At 41.5% G+C, this 20,763-nt stretch overlaps 1 protein-coding gene across 4 annotated transcripts in view; it reads right to left on the reverse strand.

The window, feature by feature from the left end:
* PHACTR3 (phosphatase and actin regulator 3) overlaps positions 1 to 20,763 on the reverse strand; it is a 245,832-nt gene that overhangs the window by 112,228 nt on the left and 112,841 nt on the right. For all 4 annotated transcript variants that reach the window (XM_075176787.1, XM_075176784.1, XM_075176785.1 and 1 more), the window contains one exon: positions 15,015 to 15,168. In XM_075176787.1, coding sequence (XP_075032888.1) covers positions 15,015 to 15,168 — 154 coding nt within the window. The remainder of the gene's footprint in view (positions 1 to 15,014; positions 15,169 to 20,763) is intronic.

A 20,763-nucleotide genomic window follows, 5' to 3' on the forward strand; every position in this document is an offset into this window, starting at 1 on the left:
ATCTACCTAATCATTAACCAGATTGCTGCTAGTCATTGACTTTTCTATTTGCATCCTCTCACCATCTGCTGAGTCATATGTTCCGCTAGTCACCCTGCTACCAGAGGACCACTGTGTAACCCACACTACTCTGGTAAGATCATCATCTGGTGATATCCTGGGCAAAGACTCCTAGTGCCCGTGACAGCTGTGTGGGGTAAACGTGCATAGAAGCGTGAGAAAGGGGATACTCCCGTACCTTATCGGACTATAAAGTCAACTTAATGAGTTCGGCTACCGGTGCCGACACTGATTTAGGCCAGACCTTCTCCTCCAAATTTGCTGACACCGAAATGGGAGCAACCTGTTTGTTAACCCTAGCCTCGCAAGCTGTACCGAGGCATTCGGGGCTAGGCTGTTGAAAGGATAATATAACAATTACATTCCGTACCTATATAATGCAGCTCAGACATCCCAGCGGGTCTGTCTGAAAACATAAGGCAATGGTAGGCAAGGTGTAAGCAAATAAGTTCGTATAACATAATTTTTGGCACATATATATTGCAGTACCTGTAAACCAGCGAGTGTCTTACTCAAGGAAGTGCCCCCTATTGTAGACATGATACAATATTAAGGAAGGAGACACAGAATAAATTTGTTCCTTATTCTCTGGGCACATATCACAGGATCAGACTGTATATTATTTTTCTGCCACATAAATAATATAGTGCATATGTAACAGCGGGTTTATTACCCCTGAAGCAATTCCTGAGACATAAAGCATATTAGGAAAACTGTGTAAAAGTTAACCACACACGGTACTTGTGTAACACAGCCCAGGTGTAGTAGAAGGTATTATATATATATATATATATATATATATATATATATATATATATATATATATATATATATATATATATGGACTCTGTTTACTAGACTTATGTGGAATTGTAAATAAACAGCCACCATATTAAATAATATATAAAAAATCTGTCTATACACGTGTGTGTGTGTATATATATATATATATATATATATATATATATATATATATATATATATATATATATATATATATATATACATAAATAAATCTGCCTGAAAAGCAGAATATGTCACAGGAGAGTAGGAAATTACCAAGTTTGTATAATCGGTAATCCTATGATATATACACCAGCCCCAGGGCCCTGAAAACAGTAGTCTTGACTGTGTGTGTAACTGCTATAAACAGCCTGACAATCGTTTAAAAGTAGAGATAAAACGATACCAAAATACCAGGTGGAGAGAGGCAGAGTAGGGAACAGCGTGCACTCGATGTGTGCGTTCCGGAGTCCCAAGATGGCCGCCATCCGTGCCAGGAAGCTGATGGGGAGAGGTGGAAGTGTACTTTCCAGATCCTCCCCTAACATGGCCGTCTCTGATTCCCGCCGATCAGCCCATATCTTTAATATGGCTGTTGGCTGTGAGAGTGAGACCTGCCGCGATATAGTGCCCAGGGTGCGTGCAGTCTCACTGACAACTGCATTGCCTCCTGATGAGTGCGATCGCTGTCCGTCTCCCCCGCAGCTCGTTGTCTAGGGGCGAAGGAGGGGGGGAGGCTGCCGGCATGTCGGACGGGCGGGGAGGAGAGGCTGTTACAGCTTCACTCCCGGCCACCTTTTCTTAATGTGGCCACGGCCGCTATATGGCCGATATACTAAAAATATCTGGTGCCCCAAATAAGAGCTGCTCAAAGGCAGACTTCAGAAATATGGCCCCTTTGCTCGTTTCTAGGGCAAGACTGCCGGCAGAGGTGCCAGGGAAGCTAGACAAATCTGCTGCTTACCTGCGCTAGGACCCAGAGTGAAGGAAGCCGACAGGCTATTCACTCCTCTGTGTCTTTGGATTGAGTTTCGCGCTGCACCTGAAAGGGAATTAAAAAAAAACCATGAAAAACCTAACACTAGACCAAGTATAGGCAGGAGCCTATACTGAAGCGACCTATCTCCTAGGGACTTAGAAAAAACTGAGGTCTGAGCTACAGAGGAGGGGCATAGTAGGGGAGGAGTCAGGGGAACAAACAAGTTTAATAAGTGCCTAAACTCCTAGTCCCACCTACTATACCCCAATGTCTTGCAGTGTCCCCCAATGGTAGGAAAGAGAAATGTGATTTTCTTTAACAAAAAAAACCCCAAAAACCCACAACACCAGAGAGAGGGAGCTTGACTACAGCTTGGTCAGAAAATGAGGGGTATTTGTAGTATTGGTGTGAAAGATCGGGGCAGCCAGGTATCTACAAGGTAATTCTCCCGTTGATCAGGAGAAAATGTTGACAAAGTTCTTATATAATTATAGTGAATGTTTCTGTTACTTAGTAACCATGAAAAACGATTTGATTATGATGTGTGTTCCTGTATAACAGTGCATGCAGTGCATAATTCTCCCATTCAACTGTGCAATATTCATACAGGATAAATATATATATATATAATAACAATAGTTACAATAATGATAATAATTATAGTAATAAAGTCACTTATAGTCACTGTTCTCTGGCATAATAAAGAGTCATGTTTAGATCCACAATAACCTCTTGCACATGCTCTTTACTTTGCGCCCCAATAAGCAGGTCACAACATAAATGTTCTTAATACAGACTATAAATGTATCTCACAAATAAAGTCAATGAATTTTAAACTTGTTACTAAAAAGTTGGGTTAAATTTTAGAAGGAAATACAGCACTGTTATTGCTATAACAGATAAAGTATTGGGTTATGTACCAAAGATTATCTATGTAGCCCTTCAAAGTGGAATTTTAATTAGATCATGATTTTAACTCTCATTCTCCGAATGCTCAGTTTAGGAGGAAAAATGCTACTTACACAATTTATCTATAGAGGTAGTGTTAAGTAATATGCTGTAACTCTGTTAGGCCTGCCAACTGTTCAGCAGTGTATGGAATTCGGTTGTAAAGGTTGTACATATATATTGCTTCCTTGCCAAGCTTGAAGCTAGAAACATATTATTATTTAAATCAGTGGTCGAAGTGGACATTTAGATGTGGCAGTATGGAAAATATAAGTATTTGATAGTTTAATTTTGTTTTTTAAACACTTGTTCCCTCTCTGTCCAAATGGATCCCCTCAAATCTGTGTCTCAGCATTCCCAACCATCCTTCATTACTACTTGTGTTTTATCTGTTAATCCAACTCTACCATCCTTATGTTTCTACTGTATCTTTTCTATACCTTGATTTTTTTAATAATCCATGGAAGATGTGCACCCACTGAATAATCAATACAAATTGTACAAAAAAAACACATCAGCAGTCCTTTTACACATTGGCTACTGGGGTATTTACAGGCCTGAAGTATACACTCCTCTAGGACCAATAGAGGCATCTTTTAAATTTTAGTCTGCTGTTTAACTACAAATCCAAGCATGCCTGGCTTAAGAACTAGGATGCCATAGGTTGCTCAACCAGATTTTTCACTTCAGATATTCCTCTTCTATGTCTCTTTCATGTGAGATATCTCCCTTTTCCCCAAGTGTCTTTTTTTTCCTTATCTATCACAATAAAAAGTTATTAACTTTTTCAAAATGCTGCCTGCATCCCTGATGCTTCCATTCTTAAGCTGTTTCTCCTGTCATATTTTACCTCTTGCCTATCCCCCGCACTTTCATATCTGCTGTTCCTCTTACCTTCCCCCTAGACCATCTTCTCCCCTGATCCTCTCACCTATCCCCAGGCACCATCCCCCCTCCCTGTGTGCCTGTCATCTATCCCCTTGCACCTTCTTCAACCCTGTCTCTCTCACCTATCAACCTACACTACCTTCTCCCCTGTCTCTCACCTATTTCCCTGCACTATTATCTCCTTCGTCCCTCTCACCTATCCCCCTGCACCACCATCTCTCCTGTCCCACTCGCCTATCTCCCGGAACCATCTTCTCCCCTGTCCCTCTCACCTATTTCCCGGCACTATCTTCTCCCCTGTCCCTCTCACCGATCCCCATACACCATCTTCTCCCCTGTCCCTCTCGTCTATCCCCATACACCATCATCTCCCCTGTCCCATTCGCCTATTTCCCGGCAACATCTTCTCCCCGTCCCTCTCACCTATTTCCTGGCACCATCTTCTCCCCTGTCCCTCTCACCTATCCCCATGCACCACCTTCTCCCCTGTCCTAATCGCCTATCTCCTGGCACCACCTTCTCCCATGTCCCACCTTCTCCCCTGTCCCACTCGTCTATCTCCCGCTACCACCTTCTCCCCTGTCCCACTCGCCTATCTCCCGGCACCACCTTCTCCCCTGTCCCACTCGCCTATCTCCCGGCACCACCTTCTCCCCTGTCCCACTCGGCTATCTCACGGCACCACCTTCTCCCCTGTCCCACTCGGCTATCTCCCGGCACCCCCTTCTCCCCTGTCCCACTCTGCTATCTCCCGGCACCACCTTTTCCCCTGTCCCACTCGCCTATCTCCCGGCACCACTTTCTCCCCTGTCCCACTCGCCTATCTCCCGGCACCACCTTCTCCCCTGTCCCACTCGCCTATCTCCAGGCACCATCTTCTCCCCTGTCGCTCTCTCACCTATCCCCTGCACAATCCTTTCCTTTGTCCCTCTCACCTATCCCCCTGCACCACCTTCTCCCCTGACATTATTAATACTGGAGCACTGGTTATTATCACAAAAGACAGCTGGCAAAGGTAATCACTGACGAAACCCAGTTATATCTATTGCTGGCTTTGGGGCTTGGTAAATATGGAGAAGCCCTATCTACAGTGAAAACATCAATTTTAACTGGGTTTACCCCTCTTCTCCCTATGATAAGTAGACCTCATAATATGAATGTGTTGCAGAGCACAGAGGTAACATGCAAAACAAGATTCTATCAAACTACATTTACAGGTACTTAATATCACTCCTCTCAGTTTGCTGCTAACATTGTCTGCATGGATCCTAAATTTAAAGTAAGCCAATTTATTCTTTATATATGCAAATGTTTAAATGTTTGAGCTTTTTTATATTAAGTTGTATTTTACGTAAATTTACTGTATGTCTGGTACTGAGCTGCATTGTGTGTAGATCTTATAGTTGCCAACCGTCTATAATACTGCCACACAGGCCAAACTTGATATTTAAAATAAAGCAAGATCAGTTTATAATTTGGCCACACATGTAGGTTGCCACTTTTGACATATTTGACTGTTTGGCACTTTGGCTAATTATAACCTGTTATTGTAGTCGCAGATTACCAAAAACAGGTAGGATTGAAAAACTTTGTATGTTCTCCCCGTGTTTGCGTGGGTTTTCTCCGGTTGCTCCGGTTTCCTCCCACATTCCAAAAACATACTAATAGGTTAATTGGCAGCTTTAAAATTTGACCCTAGTCTCGCTCTCTCTCTCTGTCTGTGTGTGTGTGTGTGTATGTTAAGGAATTTAGACTGTAAGCTCCAATGGGGCAGGGACTGATGTGAATGAGTTCTCTGTACAGCACTGCGGAATCAATGGGGCTATATAAATGATGATGATGATGATGATGATGATGAAAACATCCTATGGATTTCATATATTTAGCCTACAACATTAACCCAACAAAGTAATCCTCTCAAACCCCCCAAAAATTCGTATTAATTAACAAAAGTACATGGGCATACAGCAGCACAGAATTAAAATTTAAATAAGGAATGTACACAGATCCCTCATTATAGTGGAAACTGGGGATAGAGGCCTAAACTGGCATAAAGAAAGTAGTATATAATTTAACAAGGGGTGAACAAGGATTATATTTTTAGTACACTGATTTATTGATCATATCTGCCGTGGAGACCACAATGCAATGTTGCCACTATGCAGGGATTTATATTAACTGTGTAAGTCATACTTGCCTACTTTCAGTAGGCGCCGTCCGGGAGAGGGGCATGACTAGAGGGCGGGATGGGGCGAGACTCGGTGAATCGCGTCATTTTAGCAAGGGAATTGCAGGATGCGGGAGAAATGTGGCAGGGTGGTCCCATAGTGGGATACCTTGGACTAGGTCACTCCGCCACCTGGATTTTTTTTTCTTTAAAATGTTTCTAATAGGCTGCTGATCGAGTCTTGTCCCCTGGGCTAAAATTTGCCAGCCAGCCCTAAATAATGTGGTTTACATTTTTAAGGTGAACCCAACTAATCAGAAGACCCTAACTATGTGTGAGATGTGACATTATATAAAGTGGTGTGTGTAGTATAAGGTATAGTGGATGATTTGAAATCGTATTGCTTGTTATGTGCATTACTTGGTATATTGTTATAGCTCCTGCCTCATTTATCACTTAATGCCTCACAAAGCCTGCCTTGCTGTATGTTCACTGAACCAGAGCTGACTGCATAGGCCTGCAGAGCAGCTCCCAGATTTAGCTCTGTATTAGGAAACTGCTGGGCAGGCTCCAGAGAGAAATATATTTGGTGCCAAGACTAATATGTAAAGCCATATCTGGTGCCAAGCCATAGACAGTGAAATTGCAAGTGTTATTATTTGCATATTATTATTATTATTATTATTATTATTGTAGATTTGTAAGGCCCCATAGTCAGACCTGGATTAAAGCTCTGGGGGGCCTGGGGCACTTTAGATAGGGGGGCCCCTATGATGTAACATGGTTATCATTTTAGACAAATACACAGGCAGTGCTGCGTGCACTATTGTTAGGTGCACGCAGCTCTGCCCCTCTGCCCCTACATCTATTAATGTCTAATAGATGTACAGCAGCAGCTGTACATCTATTAGACATTATTCTGTCGGGTGGAGGATGGGTGCGCATGACCCTCCTCGACCTGACACAGCCGCACAAGCAAGAGAACAATCGGATCACCAAGTGACAGGTGAGGTGATCCGATCAGCGGGGGGCACTCGGAGAGAGGGGGGCCCGGGGCACGTGCTCCCTGTGCCCCCCCCCCCCTTAATCCGGCCATGCCCATAGTACAGTACAGAAGGAGAAACAGGACATACATAAAACAAGGATATACATGTAATGTGTATAGTAATGCATTGTTTAAACTCAGCCTCTTTACTGTCATTAGTATTTATCCATGCCAGGGTCTTGGGTTGTATACCCCAAAAAAAAAAATCACAGTGAAATATATAATACTGAGAAGTGCAGTCTTCATACACTGGACTTCCAGTTTGGAAGCGCCAGTCAGGTCTTATAAAAAACACTGGTTGTCTTTTTGGAATGTCCAGCGGCAACAGATATCAGATCTTCCAATACTGGGCAGGTATTTCAAATTAATATTAAATTACCCACTCAGCTATCACATTTTCAAAATGAAGCCATGTTCCCCATCACTATGGTTACATCACCATAAATGTGGGTGTCCAATGTTTAAAGGAATAGGTGTACAGTTAGACAGTCATGAGTTCGATTCTCTACCATGGCCTTATCTGTGAGGTGCTCCAGTTTCTTCCCACACTCATCATCATCATCATCATCATCATTTATTTATATAGCGCCAACATATTCCGTAGCGCTTTACAATTGGGGACAAACGTAATAAACTAATAAACAAACTGGGTAAAACAGACAAAGAGGTGAGAAGGCCCTGCTCGCAAGCTTACAGTCTATGGGATAATGGGAGATTGACACATGAGGTTAAGTATACATTTTGCATCTTGGCCCAGCCAGACTGCAAAGGTAGGGTGACTCATAAGCTAAATGATCCTGTCACACAACAATGTTGGTCCGGGGGTAGTAGTCTTGTGTGAAATTGTGTAACAGGCTAAAGGTAGTGAGGTTAAGATGGTGGTTGAGGAATATTATAAGCTTGTCTGAATAGGTAGGTTTTCAGAGAACTCCAAAAGCATACTGGTAGGTTAATTTGCTGCTATCAAATTGACTCTAGTCTGTGTGTATATTAGGGAATTTAAACTGTAAGCTCCTATTGGGCAGGGACTGATGTGAGTTCTCTGTACAGTGCTGGGGAATTAGTGGCACTATACAAATAAATAAATGATGATGATGATGATGATGACAGTCTTGGTACATTTTTAATTCGATGGAAAGTTTACTTTAAGGCATGATTAGTGCCTAAGGTGCTAGGGGTGGTGGGGCTTAATGGTTTATAGGGTTAATATATTATGTCTCCTCTTACAATGCTAAAGCATTGTCAGTAACTCAGGATGTAAGACTATGGCATTGTAACAGAGTGAGCAGAGCTGTTCTGACATCCAGTACATTGCAGTTAAGTTTTCTCTTGAAAATATCAAAGCATTTTAAAAACTGTCAGTTGTGAATGGCAAACAATAATAAAGAGAAGATTCTCTTAAGCTGGGTACAGGTTTTTCACCCGATTATAGTGCCAATCACATGATTAATGACTGAGGTCAAATTCTGAAGTGTGCATGCACTCACGAGCAGCAGTGTCATAGATCTCTATGGAGTGTGCAGAGTCACGATCTTTTCAGCCGATGATTATAACAGATGAAGAGCACAAATCTGAATGTAAATCATGTAAAACAAGTATAGTGTGTACACATGAATCGGCATGCTGATCGGGACTTTCAGTTGTTGGTAAATTCGTTAAAGATATTGCATCGGGAAAAAATTTCTGTAGTGTGTACCCAGCTTTAACCCTACTGATCTCACTTTTTATACCATTCTTAGGCAACATGTGTCTTTCCTGCTTTTGTGCACCTCCAGCCTCTGGCTGGAAAGGCATGCTGGGACTTGAGGATCCACAACATCTAGAAAGACACAGGTTGTCTGTTTGTTCTATGTTATGTCTCATCCTCAAATTCAATTAGCAAAATCTAAATGAGACAGTTGCATTCAGGCCTGAATATGATGAGCCTTGGTCTAGGCTGGAAGGCATACATATAGTCCCTATACTCTATTATGTTATTACATTTTTTTAGTGCTTACGTATGTCCTTCAAAGCCGTAACCACCATAGTAGTAGGAGGTAAAGCTTCTATGGGATCCAGAACTGGAGGGCAACATAGCAGCTGTGTTTTTTTCACCCTTGAGCAGTATATTACAAACTCTTGATATGGACCTGTAAATGTCTGGTTAAGTCTCTGCCTGCCAGCATTACAAACATATGGGGCTAGATTTACTAACAGGCGTGTTTGTAAACCCGCCGACTTTCGGTGGGTTTGGCGGCGGTTTAGCCATCGCCGGATTTACTAAGGCTAAATCCGCCGTCCAAACGGCCAGAAATGATGTTTTCAAACCCGCCTCTGTATAAAGCGCCATGACGGTTTCAACAATGTTCAACATACAAACAGCCGGATTTACTATTAGGGGGTTTATAAAGCCGCCGGAAAACCGCCATTCAATAGACCAAAATGAAAGCGCTGCTTGTGAGCAGCGAGATTGTTCAAACAGTGTGCTGTTTCAGGTATTTGGTCAATCAGAACATAAGAGAAAGCACCTTTGATATTTTAATCATTTGGAAAATCATTATTTATTGCTAAAGGGACAAAATAAATGTAATAATAATTTATGAAATAATTTTTTTTAATAATTTTTTTTTATATTTTTTTTTTTAAGGGACACTGTTATAGCATTATATTTTGTAGAAAATGTGAATATATAATATTATTAACTGATTGTTAATGGTGGATATAATTATTTATGTTGCACAATTTGTCATGACATATTGTCCAAATAATGTAATAATTAAATAATTTTATCCCCTTTATATAATGAAAAATTTTTATTCCCTCATAAGATAATATTTTATTCATTTTGCCCGTTAATCAATAAATAATGATTGCCAACATAATTTAAATGTCAATGGTACTTTCTCTAATGTTCTGAATGGCAAAATAGTTCAAACAGCATATTTAAGCTATCAAGCCATTCTGAAGCAGGTATTAAAACTGTCCTGTCCTGTCTTTTGGCTTGCGGTTTTGTGGCGGTTTTGTGGCAGTTTCATCCAAACCGCCGGCGGTTTAGCTTTTTCAATCCGCCACACATCGCCAGTCATTTTAAATTGAAGCCTCAAGTCGCCCTATAGTAAATGCGGCGGTTTGAACCACTAAACCGCCGGCGATGAGTGGCGGTTTCAAACTGCCACCAAACACGCCTGTTAGTAAATCTAGCCCATGGTCACTTTAGTTCCATAATTAATTGGAGACACATTGTGTAATACGTTTGATGGTGGATGGGGACAGAAAGTTTGGGATCGATAAGGGTTTTGGGTGAAGTTGGGCTAGAAAATCCCACCTAGCCTAGGTAGGCAAAAAATGTAAAAACGAGCCCAGATTACATGCAGTGATAAAATCCTAAAATGTCATCTTTGCCCACAGTAATAATACTAAAGGAATAACAGCAATAGAGCTTATTAACCAGAAATGCCCCTAAACACCCCAGATGCCAGACATTCCTTGTGGGTCAGTCAGTGTATTAGTGGCAATGACCACCAGGCATAGCCGTTAAACAGTAGGACCTGATTCATTAAGGAAAGGAAAGCTAAAAGCAACTTTAAATTTCAGTGTACAAATAAGCTATCAAGTATTTGTGTGCTACATGAAAAACAGCCAGTATTTAACTTATGTGCAAAATAAAAAATTTATTTGCACTAGAAATGCTCAGGCTCGGTTCCCTGACAACCGAACCCACCCGAACTTAGCAGATTCGAGTACCGAGCCGAGCCGGCTCAGTACTTTTGCATGCCCTCAAAATTGAAAGCGAGGCAAACTGTCATCATTACATCGTCGGATCTCGCAAGTTTTGGATTCTATAAGTACCGCCCGCCATTTCACAGAGACACAGAAGAGGTAGCACGATTCTTGGCAGGCTCTAATGCAGTTGGGCAGCATCATAGCTAGAAAAGAAAGAGGAGGGGTAGCAGTGTTCTTCAAAGTCTCCAGTGACATTCTACTGAGTTATAGCTCACACAGAAACAGATGAGCTTCATTGCTAATTGTCATTGCTGACATAGGGCTGGTAGTCTTGTTCTAAATCTGAAATCACATTGTACTGTGTTATATAGCTAACGCACAAAGAGGAAAGCTCAATTGCTTCATTGGTATTTGTCATTGCTGAAATAGAAATAATAGGGTTGGCAGTGTTCTTCAAAATCTGCAGTTACATTTTACTGTACCATAGCTCACTCAGAAACAGGAGAGGTGGCAGGATGCAGTGCTAAAACAGAAATTGTAATAATAGAGCTGTCAGTGTTCTTAAAAGGCTCCAGTGACAGGAGAGGTGGCAGTGTCCTTGTCACTCTTCAGTCCGTAGGGACAAAGACCAACCTCAGCCTCTGAAGTCCATACAATAAGAGTTGGCCTGCCTGTCTGTCACAAATCAAATGGGTATCTCAGTTTATCTCTCGTCCCCTTAAGGTGTCACTGTTTCCAAATATATACTCCACACAGGAGACTAAAAAACCCAAATCTACAAGAACGATACATATGGTTAATGTATTGGTATGCAGTATTCCTAACCCATTCGCTACTTTCAATACTAGAATCTTAGCGAGTGATTCTTCAGACTCTTTATATATCTTAACAATCCCTATAATGAAAATTGAATTACTGAGGGATACAGAATAGCTAGTATAATCTGGGTTGGAATCTGGCATACACTAATAAGGCAAGCAAACCTGCAATGGTCACAAATTGATAAACAGAAGTCAAAGCACATTCAGAGTTTTAACTCACCAAATTCACATATTTTCACTATATTTTGCGCTATTTTAAGAGACCAGTTTTTATATATATGTTAATAAAGGTTATATTTTAAATTCATGTTATGTCCCAACAATTGATAAATGGAAATCATTGTGCACTCTAATTAACTTCTAGCCTCTTCTTTGTTTGAACGGTGTCACTGTTTACCCCAGGCAACTCACCAAAATTTCCACATACATGTGCCAAAATAGGTGTCACCATTTTCACAATTTAGTTGACTTTGCCCTATCCTCCTTCTATGAATATCTCCAGATAAAAAACTTCATTCCAACTCAATTGAAAACCGCTAAGGTGAGATGTTTAACTCAGCGCATTTATGATAACTTAAACAATTTAATGTAGCCATTAAAGAAAATGTGTACAAAATGTATACTAGATGGTACCTAGCCCCAGCCCCGTCTACACAAAATGTACTCCCATAAAACACTTAGTGGTATATTTACTAAGCAATGGTTCTGACAAGTCGCCTATTCTCTGAGTGGTGTCAATCCTCACACCAAACCACAGGTCCTTTACAAAAGGAGCTCATATCTTTATGCAATTCAGAATGCCTCCCTCTGCTTCGCCCGAATTTGACCCTTTGTTTCCTGTTGTGATTTTTAACCTTGGTCTCCTGGATTTGTGACCAAGACAGACAATGCTAAATGGAAAAACAATTATTGGATTCGTAACAATCAGTGTAGCACTTACTGTACCACTCCTATTGGTGGTATTCAGCGGTTGGGGTTCCACAGTAACTACCAGAGTAAGGTCTGAATTGTATTGGTTCTTAACGCTGAAATGTAATAAATTCTATAGTAACCACCAGTTTGGGCTCTAAATTTTATAGTAGATTTCAATGGACTGTGCATTGTATAGCTGTAACTAGAATTGGCTCTGAATTATACAATGATATCCACAATAGGGTCTGTTAACTGGTCACTAAAATGTGGACTATATTATACAGAGGTTAGTAGAATGTTCGCTGTGTTTGATATTGATCATTAGGTTAGGCGCCGCTGATGGTCAAATGTGGTTGCATTGCATTTGATTATTGACTGGGTAAAACCAATACTATATCTTTTGATTCATGTTCATTTGTATTGCCACTACACACTTTGCAGTTGCAAAGTGATAAAGATTACAAGCAGATAAGAGGCAAGTTTCAAGGGACCATACTGTGGTGTCAGGTAATTTCAATTAGGAGACTGGGTTAGTGACCAACCAATCACACTGTGCAGTAATTGTACACATTCTGGTGTTATTTCACATTTCATTAAATAGTTTGTATCACCTACACAAAGTAGAGGTAGTAACTTGATGGCCAAAACCAATATTCAGAACAATACAGCCTATTAATTCAATATGGAACTAGCAACATCACTTTGTGACTTATGCCTCAGTGATGTCATTAGTTCTTTGCAAGTTGAGAAGCTGAATATTGGTGCAGCCCACACAATTGCTGCACCTGTTGTGTATGAGATGGATCTAGTGAGCACAAACATTTTTTTTCTGTATACACACACACACACACACACCATATACAAACTTCCCACAATTAACAATGCTGTTTATAAAATAGTCACCAACACTTCTTAAACACTGTGTTACATGTATGAGAATGTTTATGCTAGTGCTTATAGATCTTTGGTAAATATTCTGATCAGATGAAGGACACATTGTCTATGCATATGCAGACTCCAATGTTATGTCTGGATCCCAAAAAATATATAAGCATTATACCAAAAATAAAAAGCCCTAAAACACATACATCTAATTATTTGCACATTGTAGAAGTTAAACAAATGTATATTTGGTGATCATTCTCATTGATTGAAAGGGTAGTTCCACCTGTTGGGTGAAAATTTCACAAACAAACCCTCCCTTTTGCTTCTTTCATATGTTTATTTTGTATCACTTTGTTATTTTGTGAATGTAAAATGGTTTGAGTTCTATTGCGAGAATTATTATCACCGTAACTGTGGATGTCCCCATACAAACATTTATCCTCTGTATTGTAGAGGTGTCTGAAAATGGAGCCCCCACAAAAAGGAGACCCTGATTTGGAAAAGGCTTCAAACAGAGCCCTATGTCAGCCTGCCTGCTCTCTTCAGCATCATGCTTCTTCAGGCCAGCATTGTAAGAGAATTCAATTGGCCGTGTTACGGGTAAAAGTAACGCGGCCTGCGCATTATTACCGTTATGGCGGTAGTAATGCGCTTTATTGCCATTATTATGAGCAGAAAGCCGGATTAAAACGACTGTAATAACGGTAATAGTTTTAACGCCGCACAAATTCGGGGGGAATTGAATTCACCCAGAACACATGAAAACTATAGAACACATTAGACTTGTTTTTGTCATACATTTTTAACACTGCCGAATGTTTGAATTATAAATTGTATTGAAAGCACATGGTGTAAGCAAGACCTTAAGGGCTTCAGTATTCAGCTTATGCAGAGATGGTAATGAGAGTTTTATTGTGAAGAATCAAGAAAAGACATTGAAGTAAAGCAGGTTGGACATTTTCCAAGGGATAATAACGTACACTTTACAGGTTTGGGAATTCTCTTCTTTTTTTTTATTTGAAAAAGGAAATGAGTTATTTCAATTGTTGATGGAATTCAGATATTAATAACTAAAAAGGGATAGTGAAATTAATTAATATGAGTTATTAAATCACTTTGTGTCCCAAATTAATCATAATTTCAATCTGTCTACGAGACCTTTGTCTTACTCTTTTATGTCACTAAGGTAAATGCATAACACTGCAATAAACAAAATAGAGTCAAAATGCAATTGTTCAGGCTAGTTACAAATAATATTCTTATTCGGCCCATACATATTCCCCCTAATAGTTCCTTTAGGGGGAACTATATTTAAACTAAAAAAAAAAGGTAAAAAAATAACAACAAATTCATAACAGCCAAAGGATGTATTTTGAATTTGGCTGTTACTATGATACGAATGGAAAACATATACATCGGACTTTGCGCTAGACTCCTATGAGCAGGAAACAGCACACCTGGCTTTAGAATTCCCAGGAGGCCACTAGTGGCACATTCTATGATATATGCTCCCTTCTCACAATTCCAAAGGCAAGTATGCTATGTTTGCTGAGCATTAGAGTTTATGAAGTGTGATATTAAATAACAAAATATTTAATATGTTGGTTAAATGTACTTAAAGCTCCATTACCACTGTGACACTAATCACTACTTAAATATCTGACAAGTTCATGTTTGCGTGTGCCCCATAGATTTAACTATAATTATCGTTATCCATACATCTCAATGGATATATTGTACAGCCTGGCCACTTCCACACTCAGCAACACACTAATCAAAATGTTCCAAGCAGGAAAGTCTCTCCAGGCCTCTCCACACACTTACTTTGAAAGCTTGATTTCAATTTGCTGTCTGATCATCTGTCTTTCCTCATCTGTTCTCTGAGGGAAGATGTTCCTGTCCTCCAGTTCTTGCTTGCTGGGTCTGTTTCTTAATTTCACAGCTAGCAGTTCCTTTTTGTATTTTCTAGGTAAAGTCCCTGAAAAGGAGAAAGCAGAATTTACTTTCGATAGAATAAAATTCTTTCATTCATAAGATTTGTTTCAAGAAAATAAAATTTTAAAGGAAACACAATTAATATATATAGGAATCTTCTAATCAAGACTTGCAATATGTAAGATTTCCTTTTGCAGCAATAGAAAATAGAAAATTGGACAATAGAAAATCTTCTATTGCCCAATTTATTCATAAAAGTTTGATGGGGCAGTTAAGTGATGCTCAGCTCCGCGGCAGTACTGGGTGGCAGTGGAACAGGAGTCTTACTACTCGCCAGGCCAGTGCAGGGACCGTCTGTGCATGCGTACTTAAACTGGAAGCCTGGACTTGGGCTTCCTGTTCCAGATTTTAAACTAAAAATAATACATTTTTATACAAATGTATATACAAGTACAGTCGCTGCTGGCATTTGCCAATAGCTATCACCAGCCTGGGGACTTTGATAACTAGGGAGAAGCTTAAATCCGTTTAAAAATAACAGTTATTGATGGATTTAGGGCATTTTTCCAATTTGATAAATAGAGCCCATAGTATTATAAGTGTAATTACATTTAAATAAATAAAACACTTAGATACTGAGACAGAATATGGACTACAGACTGTTTTGCTCAGTGATATAGATAAGCAAGTATTATTTATATATAATATATATATATATATATATGTGTGTGTGTGTGTGTGTGTGTGTGTGTGTATATGTATATATATATATATATATATATATATATATATATATGCGCCTCAGTGTGTGTGTGTGTGTGTTTGTGTACTTGCATTCCTATGCTTGTAGGCACATTGACCTGTTTACACACCAAAGCTGTGGGGACCTTGGTCGCAGTGGGGACAAAAAAATGAGGTCCCCACAAAGCTTACCAAGGCTAATCAAAGACACCCTCGCTGGCACTGAAGGTCGGGCATGGCTTGCAAAAGATACAGAGCATTGTGGAGTGCTGGGCCATGATGGAAGGCTGCACTGCTGCTGTTGAAAACACACGCAACTTCAGGAAGATTTATGAGGCAAGTTGGAATGAGTTTATCTCATTGGCTGCATTCAAAACGCTTAAGGAGTCCAAGTGGAACATGCCTTAGCTCTTACCTTTCATGGAAGATGTGAAAAAGATGCACTTGTACCTCAATGAGAAGCAGAATGACTACCAAAGCGGTCTATCCACCGAGCCTACGCTTGACAAATGTGCACTGCTTGAAAAAGTCACCCTAGCACAGCTGATCTTATTCAATCGAAAAGGGAAGTGTAAGTTTCCAAGATATTGCTGACTACCTTCTCCTCACAAAATACTTTGGATCTGTTAGAAACTTACCTGTTCTTCCGGGTGGCGCGTGGCTGCAGTCATGTGACATGGAGGCGGGGAATTTTAATTCCTTTCCTCTATATCACTGTTGGCTAACCTGTTTCACTCCAGGTGTTGTGAAACTACAAGTCCCAGCATACCCTTCCAGCAATAAGCTGCTATATATTGGCAAAGCATGCTGGGACTTGTAGTTTTTACAACACCTGGAGTGTCACAGGTTAGCCAACATGGCTCTATATCTTGCCCGCTCTGACACTCTGCCTGTGTCAGAGCAACAAGTTACAGCTTGGCATCTGGCTCTCTCCCTCTGTGTATCTGTTAGGAACCCCTCCAGCCGGCACAACACAACCCGGAATCTACTCTGCCAATCAGGTGTTCACTGGAGCCCCTGATGGTGGGGACAGACTGGGCCGCAGACTGACAGAGGGTCGTGAAGTGTGTACCGGCTGGGGAGAACCCAGGCAAGCGAAGTGGAATCCAAGCAGAGGTCAAGGGCCGGCAGCAGATAGCAGATCCGATAACAAGCCGGGTCAGGGGTCACGAGCAGACAGGATGGTCGGTATACAAGCTAGAGGACGAGATACACAGGCAGGGTCCAAATCCAGGCAAGGGGTCATACACGGGTAGTCAAATAGGATATCCAAGAGACAGGAACAAGACACAGAGCAGGTCAGCAGACTGGAACAGAAACTATAACCAGCAATGAGGTAGCAGACCTCATTGCCTTAAGTAGTAAGCCCAGCCAATCAGAGCCTGGCTCTGATTATCCTCAGCCTTGCCCCTAGATTACTTAGGCAATAGGTGTTTGTCCTATAGTTGAGCGCATGCGCCCGGCTTCCCACCGCCGGGACGCAGCGCTGAAGCGTCTATGCGTTGCCCTGGCAACGGCCGGGACATGGGCGGAAGTGACGTCCTGGTCGCCATAGCGATGGCCGGGACGCAGGTAAGAGAGTCGCGGCGGCTGGGCACCGCCGCGGCTCGTAACAGTATCCTCTGCTTTTACCTGGTGTTTTCTCCGGGTATGACCTCTGCCTTGTTTGATCACTGCTACTGGATTATCCTACTGCTCGTTCTCCTGTGTATCCAACCCGGCTATTTACATTGACTTCTCTGTTGCCTGTGCTTCAGTATATCCGACCTGAATGTGCTCCTGTGTATCCGACCCGGCTATACGTACTGACTTCTCCGCTGCCTGTTCCTCTGTGTCATTATTATAGTCCTTTCGCTGCCAGAGTATCAGTGTATCTGACTCTGTGACTCTCCTGACTGTGGTATCTCTTCTGTGTATCCAACTCGGTGTTTCACTGAAACGTGACAGGATTCCTCCGGGTGTGCTGTGTAATCTCAGCTAATTATCCTGCCGTGCTTTTCCACTCCAGGATCTGCTCTCCAGTTCTCTCATCTACAGCCTCTCAACCTACGTAAAGAGGGTAACCTAGGGGCCGGAACCTGCGGGCCTCCGGCAGAGAAACCCATCCTGCCTTGCGACGGTTTTTGGTGAAGACCGGGGTCTCTGTTAGACTTCATGCCTTAGGAAGGCCAGTGTCAACGCAGACTAATAGAAGTCTCCCGTGAGACTTAGCAGGATCTCCACGAAGATGTGGCCCTATCACTCTCCGAGGTTTAGCAGAAGCTCTTTCGGCACTTCACTCAAATTGAAATCTTGGGAACACGAGGGATAAAAGTCCCCACCCTGCTAACACCAACCATGCAAGGAATAATGGAACTTCTCACAGAGAAGTGTGAAGAATGTGGAGTGGCTAGCCAAAATGTCTACATGTTTGGCAGACCAGCTGCCTTGTCACACTTCAGAGACTCTGACTGCATACGCTTGTTTGCCCTAGAGTGTGGGGCCAAACATCCCCTCACGCTGTCTTCAACAACGCTTCCAAAGCACCTCAACCTAAACAACTCAGAACTAGATTAGTTGACGGACTTCCTTGGGCACCCTCCAATTTGCCAAGATCAGCAAACTTTAATTGCTCTTGAGAGTGGCAAACTATCTGAATACAAACGCAAGAATTTGGAAGAGATGTGCATTGATCCGGACGGTAAGTTGGAAATTTTGTGTCTGATGTATGCTTTGACATTTACCTTGGTCATTTACATTTATGTTTCTTTTCAGAGCTGGTCCAGCTACAGAGCTACAGTTTGGATGATGAGTAATCCTCTGTGACAGAGGGACAAGTGGTCAAGTGTTCGGTTGACATTTCAACATCAGAAAAGAGGCGGTGTAGGGGCCCGACAACATGGGACCAGTGTCTAGCCAAAGCTTTCACAGGTTGATGTAGCACACAGTTTCGTTAAGAAGAAGCACTTTGCCTTCTCTTTATTTTGCAGAGTAGCAGTGGACTGCTCTACTTCCTTTCAGGGTTGTAAAGAAGTGCAGAGAAAAATCTGGGACAGAGAGGAAATTCAAGCTGTAGAGAAGCACATTAAGTTTATCCAAACATGCCAGCTACCTGGAAAGCGTGACTGCGTCGCACGCCTCAAGGCTGAACCATCAATACTGAAAGATCGGATCTGGTCAGGGCTGAAATTCTACTTAAAGAACCATATAAAAGCTTTAAAGAGAGAACAAACTTGTTGAAACAATATACAGTGGTTGACCAGGGATGTAACCCTCACGGCTAGGTGTCAGTGTATGCGAGCGCGTGGATGTCCTCAGATGGCCAAAATACATAAAACTTTCCCCACCATGTAGTTTTTGTCAGTACTTTGCGCAAAGTCAAAGTGTAAATCTCAAGTGGTAACTGTTTGTTAGTGTGTGTGTGTGTGTGTGTGTGTGTGTGTGTGTCTGTCTAGCCAGGCAAGGTTCACAATAAGCTATGTTACATCAATGGCTACCCAGAATGCATGTGATTCCCATGTGTCATTGTAGTTGGCAATCAGTGCATCCAGCTAACAACAAAATCAAATCTATTACATGTATGATCAATTCAGCAGCGGATGTGGTAGTTTTGGCATCTGGATATCTGAATCTGAAAAATGGATAAACACCAACAAAGATTATAACAGGAGAAAATAATCTATAGGTCCATCTAGACTGCCCTCATGTGGTATGTGGTTTTTTTTGTCTTCAATTTTTTTATTTCAGTCTGAGCAATAGCAATATGTTTGCTTCATGTTTACTGTAGGAGTCCCCTGTACAAATGCTGGAGTTGTGGTGAGGGACCACCATGGATCTATCATTATGTTACCTCAGATTTCCTTCTTCCAGTTTCATTTTTAAAAATGCTGCCTTCCTGAACTGAATGAAAATCTTTGATATATATACACATCAATGGTATTCTGGACTGAAGAGCCAGTCACAAATATTAAATCGGTTCAGACTCGTAGGAGAGATTTATTATAGTATGAGGCCCATGGGGACCAGACCTTGTAGAAGGATACAGATGAGCCCCTCAGGATGCTGGTCATATGCTCCATCTGATAGCTGTGCCATACCCGGCTGCAGACCATTTGCAATGTCGGTGGGAAGGGTTTTTTTCAGGAAGCATACATTTTGACAGGTCGCTGCACTGATAATATGTCATAAAAACTTGTGGGTATGAGAAGGGTGGTCTGGGAGTGACAAGGGTAGGAGTATGTGTTTCGGAGTAGATGTGTAGGGAGACACCAAGGATTGTCGAGGCAAAGGAAAGAACAGCTGTCCAGAACAGACATAGTTTAGGACAGTCCCACTATATAGGAATTGAAAGTGCAAGTTTGGTTACAGTTCCTCCAACAGGCATCGCTCACCTGTGGATAAATGGTGCGGAGCCTGGAGGTGATGTAGTACCACCTGTGTAATAGTTTATGTGCGTTTTCTTTGATTCGAACATTTATAGAGCAGTGTGCTGTCAATGAACAGCGTTCATTGATATCAGACCAGTTCTCGTGGTCCAGTGGTCCCCCCAGGTCCGTCTTCCACTGTGTCTGGAAACGGTCTTTAACTTCTGTAGTCAGAGGCGATAATGCATTGTACAATGCTGATATGAGACCCTTCAAGGAGGGTCCAAAGAGACATAGGTTCTCAAACACAGTGGGTGGTCTAGGCGACAGTTGGATTTAACTTTGATGGAAGTGGTGGTAGTCGCTTGCGCGACTACAAAAAATCTAACATGTTAAAGTGCAACCCGCACATTCTTCCTATTAAGGTGGTCATTTAAAGAAGTGCTGCATCTACAATGTACACTAAACATTGTACACGCGCCGCTGTCTTAACTGTCCACCTTAATAGGAAGAATGTGCGGGTCGCACATTAATATGATGTTATTTTTAAAGGG

Source organism: Mixophyes fleayi, chromosome 6 (assembly GCF_038048845.1).
Source record: "Mixophyes fleayi isolate aMixFle1 chromosome 6, aMixFle1.hap1, whole genome shotgun sequence".
Taxonomy (NCBI): Eukaryota; Metazoa; Chordata; class Amphibia; order Anura; family Limnodynastidae; genus Mixophyes; species Mixophyes fleayi.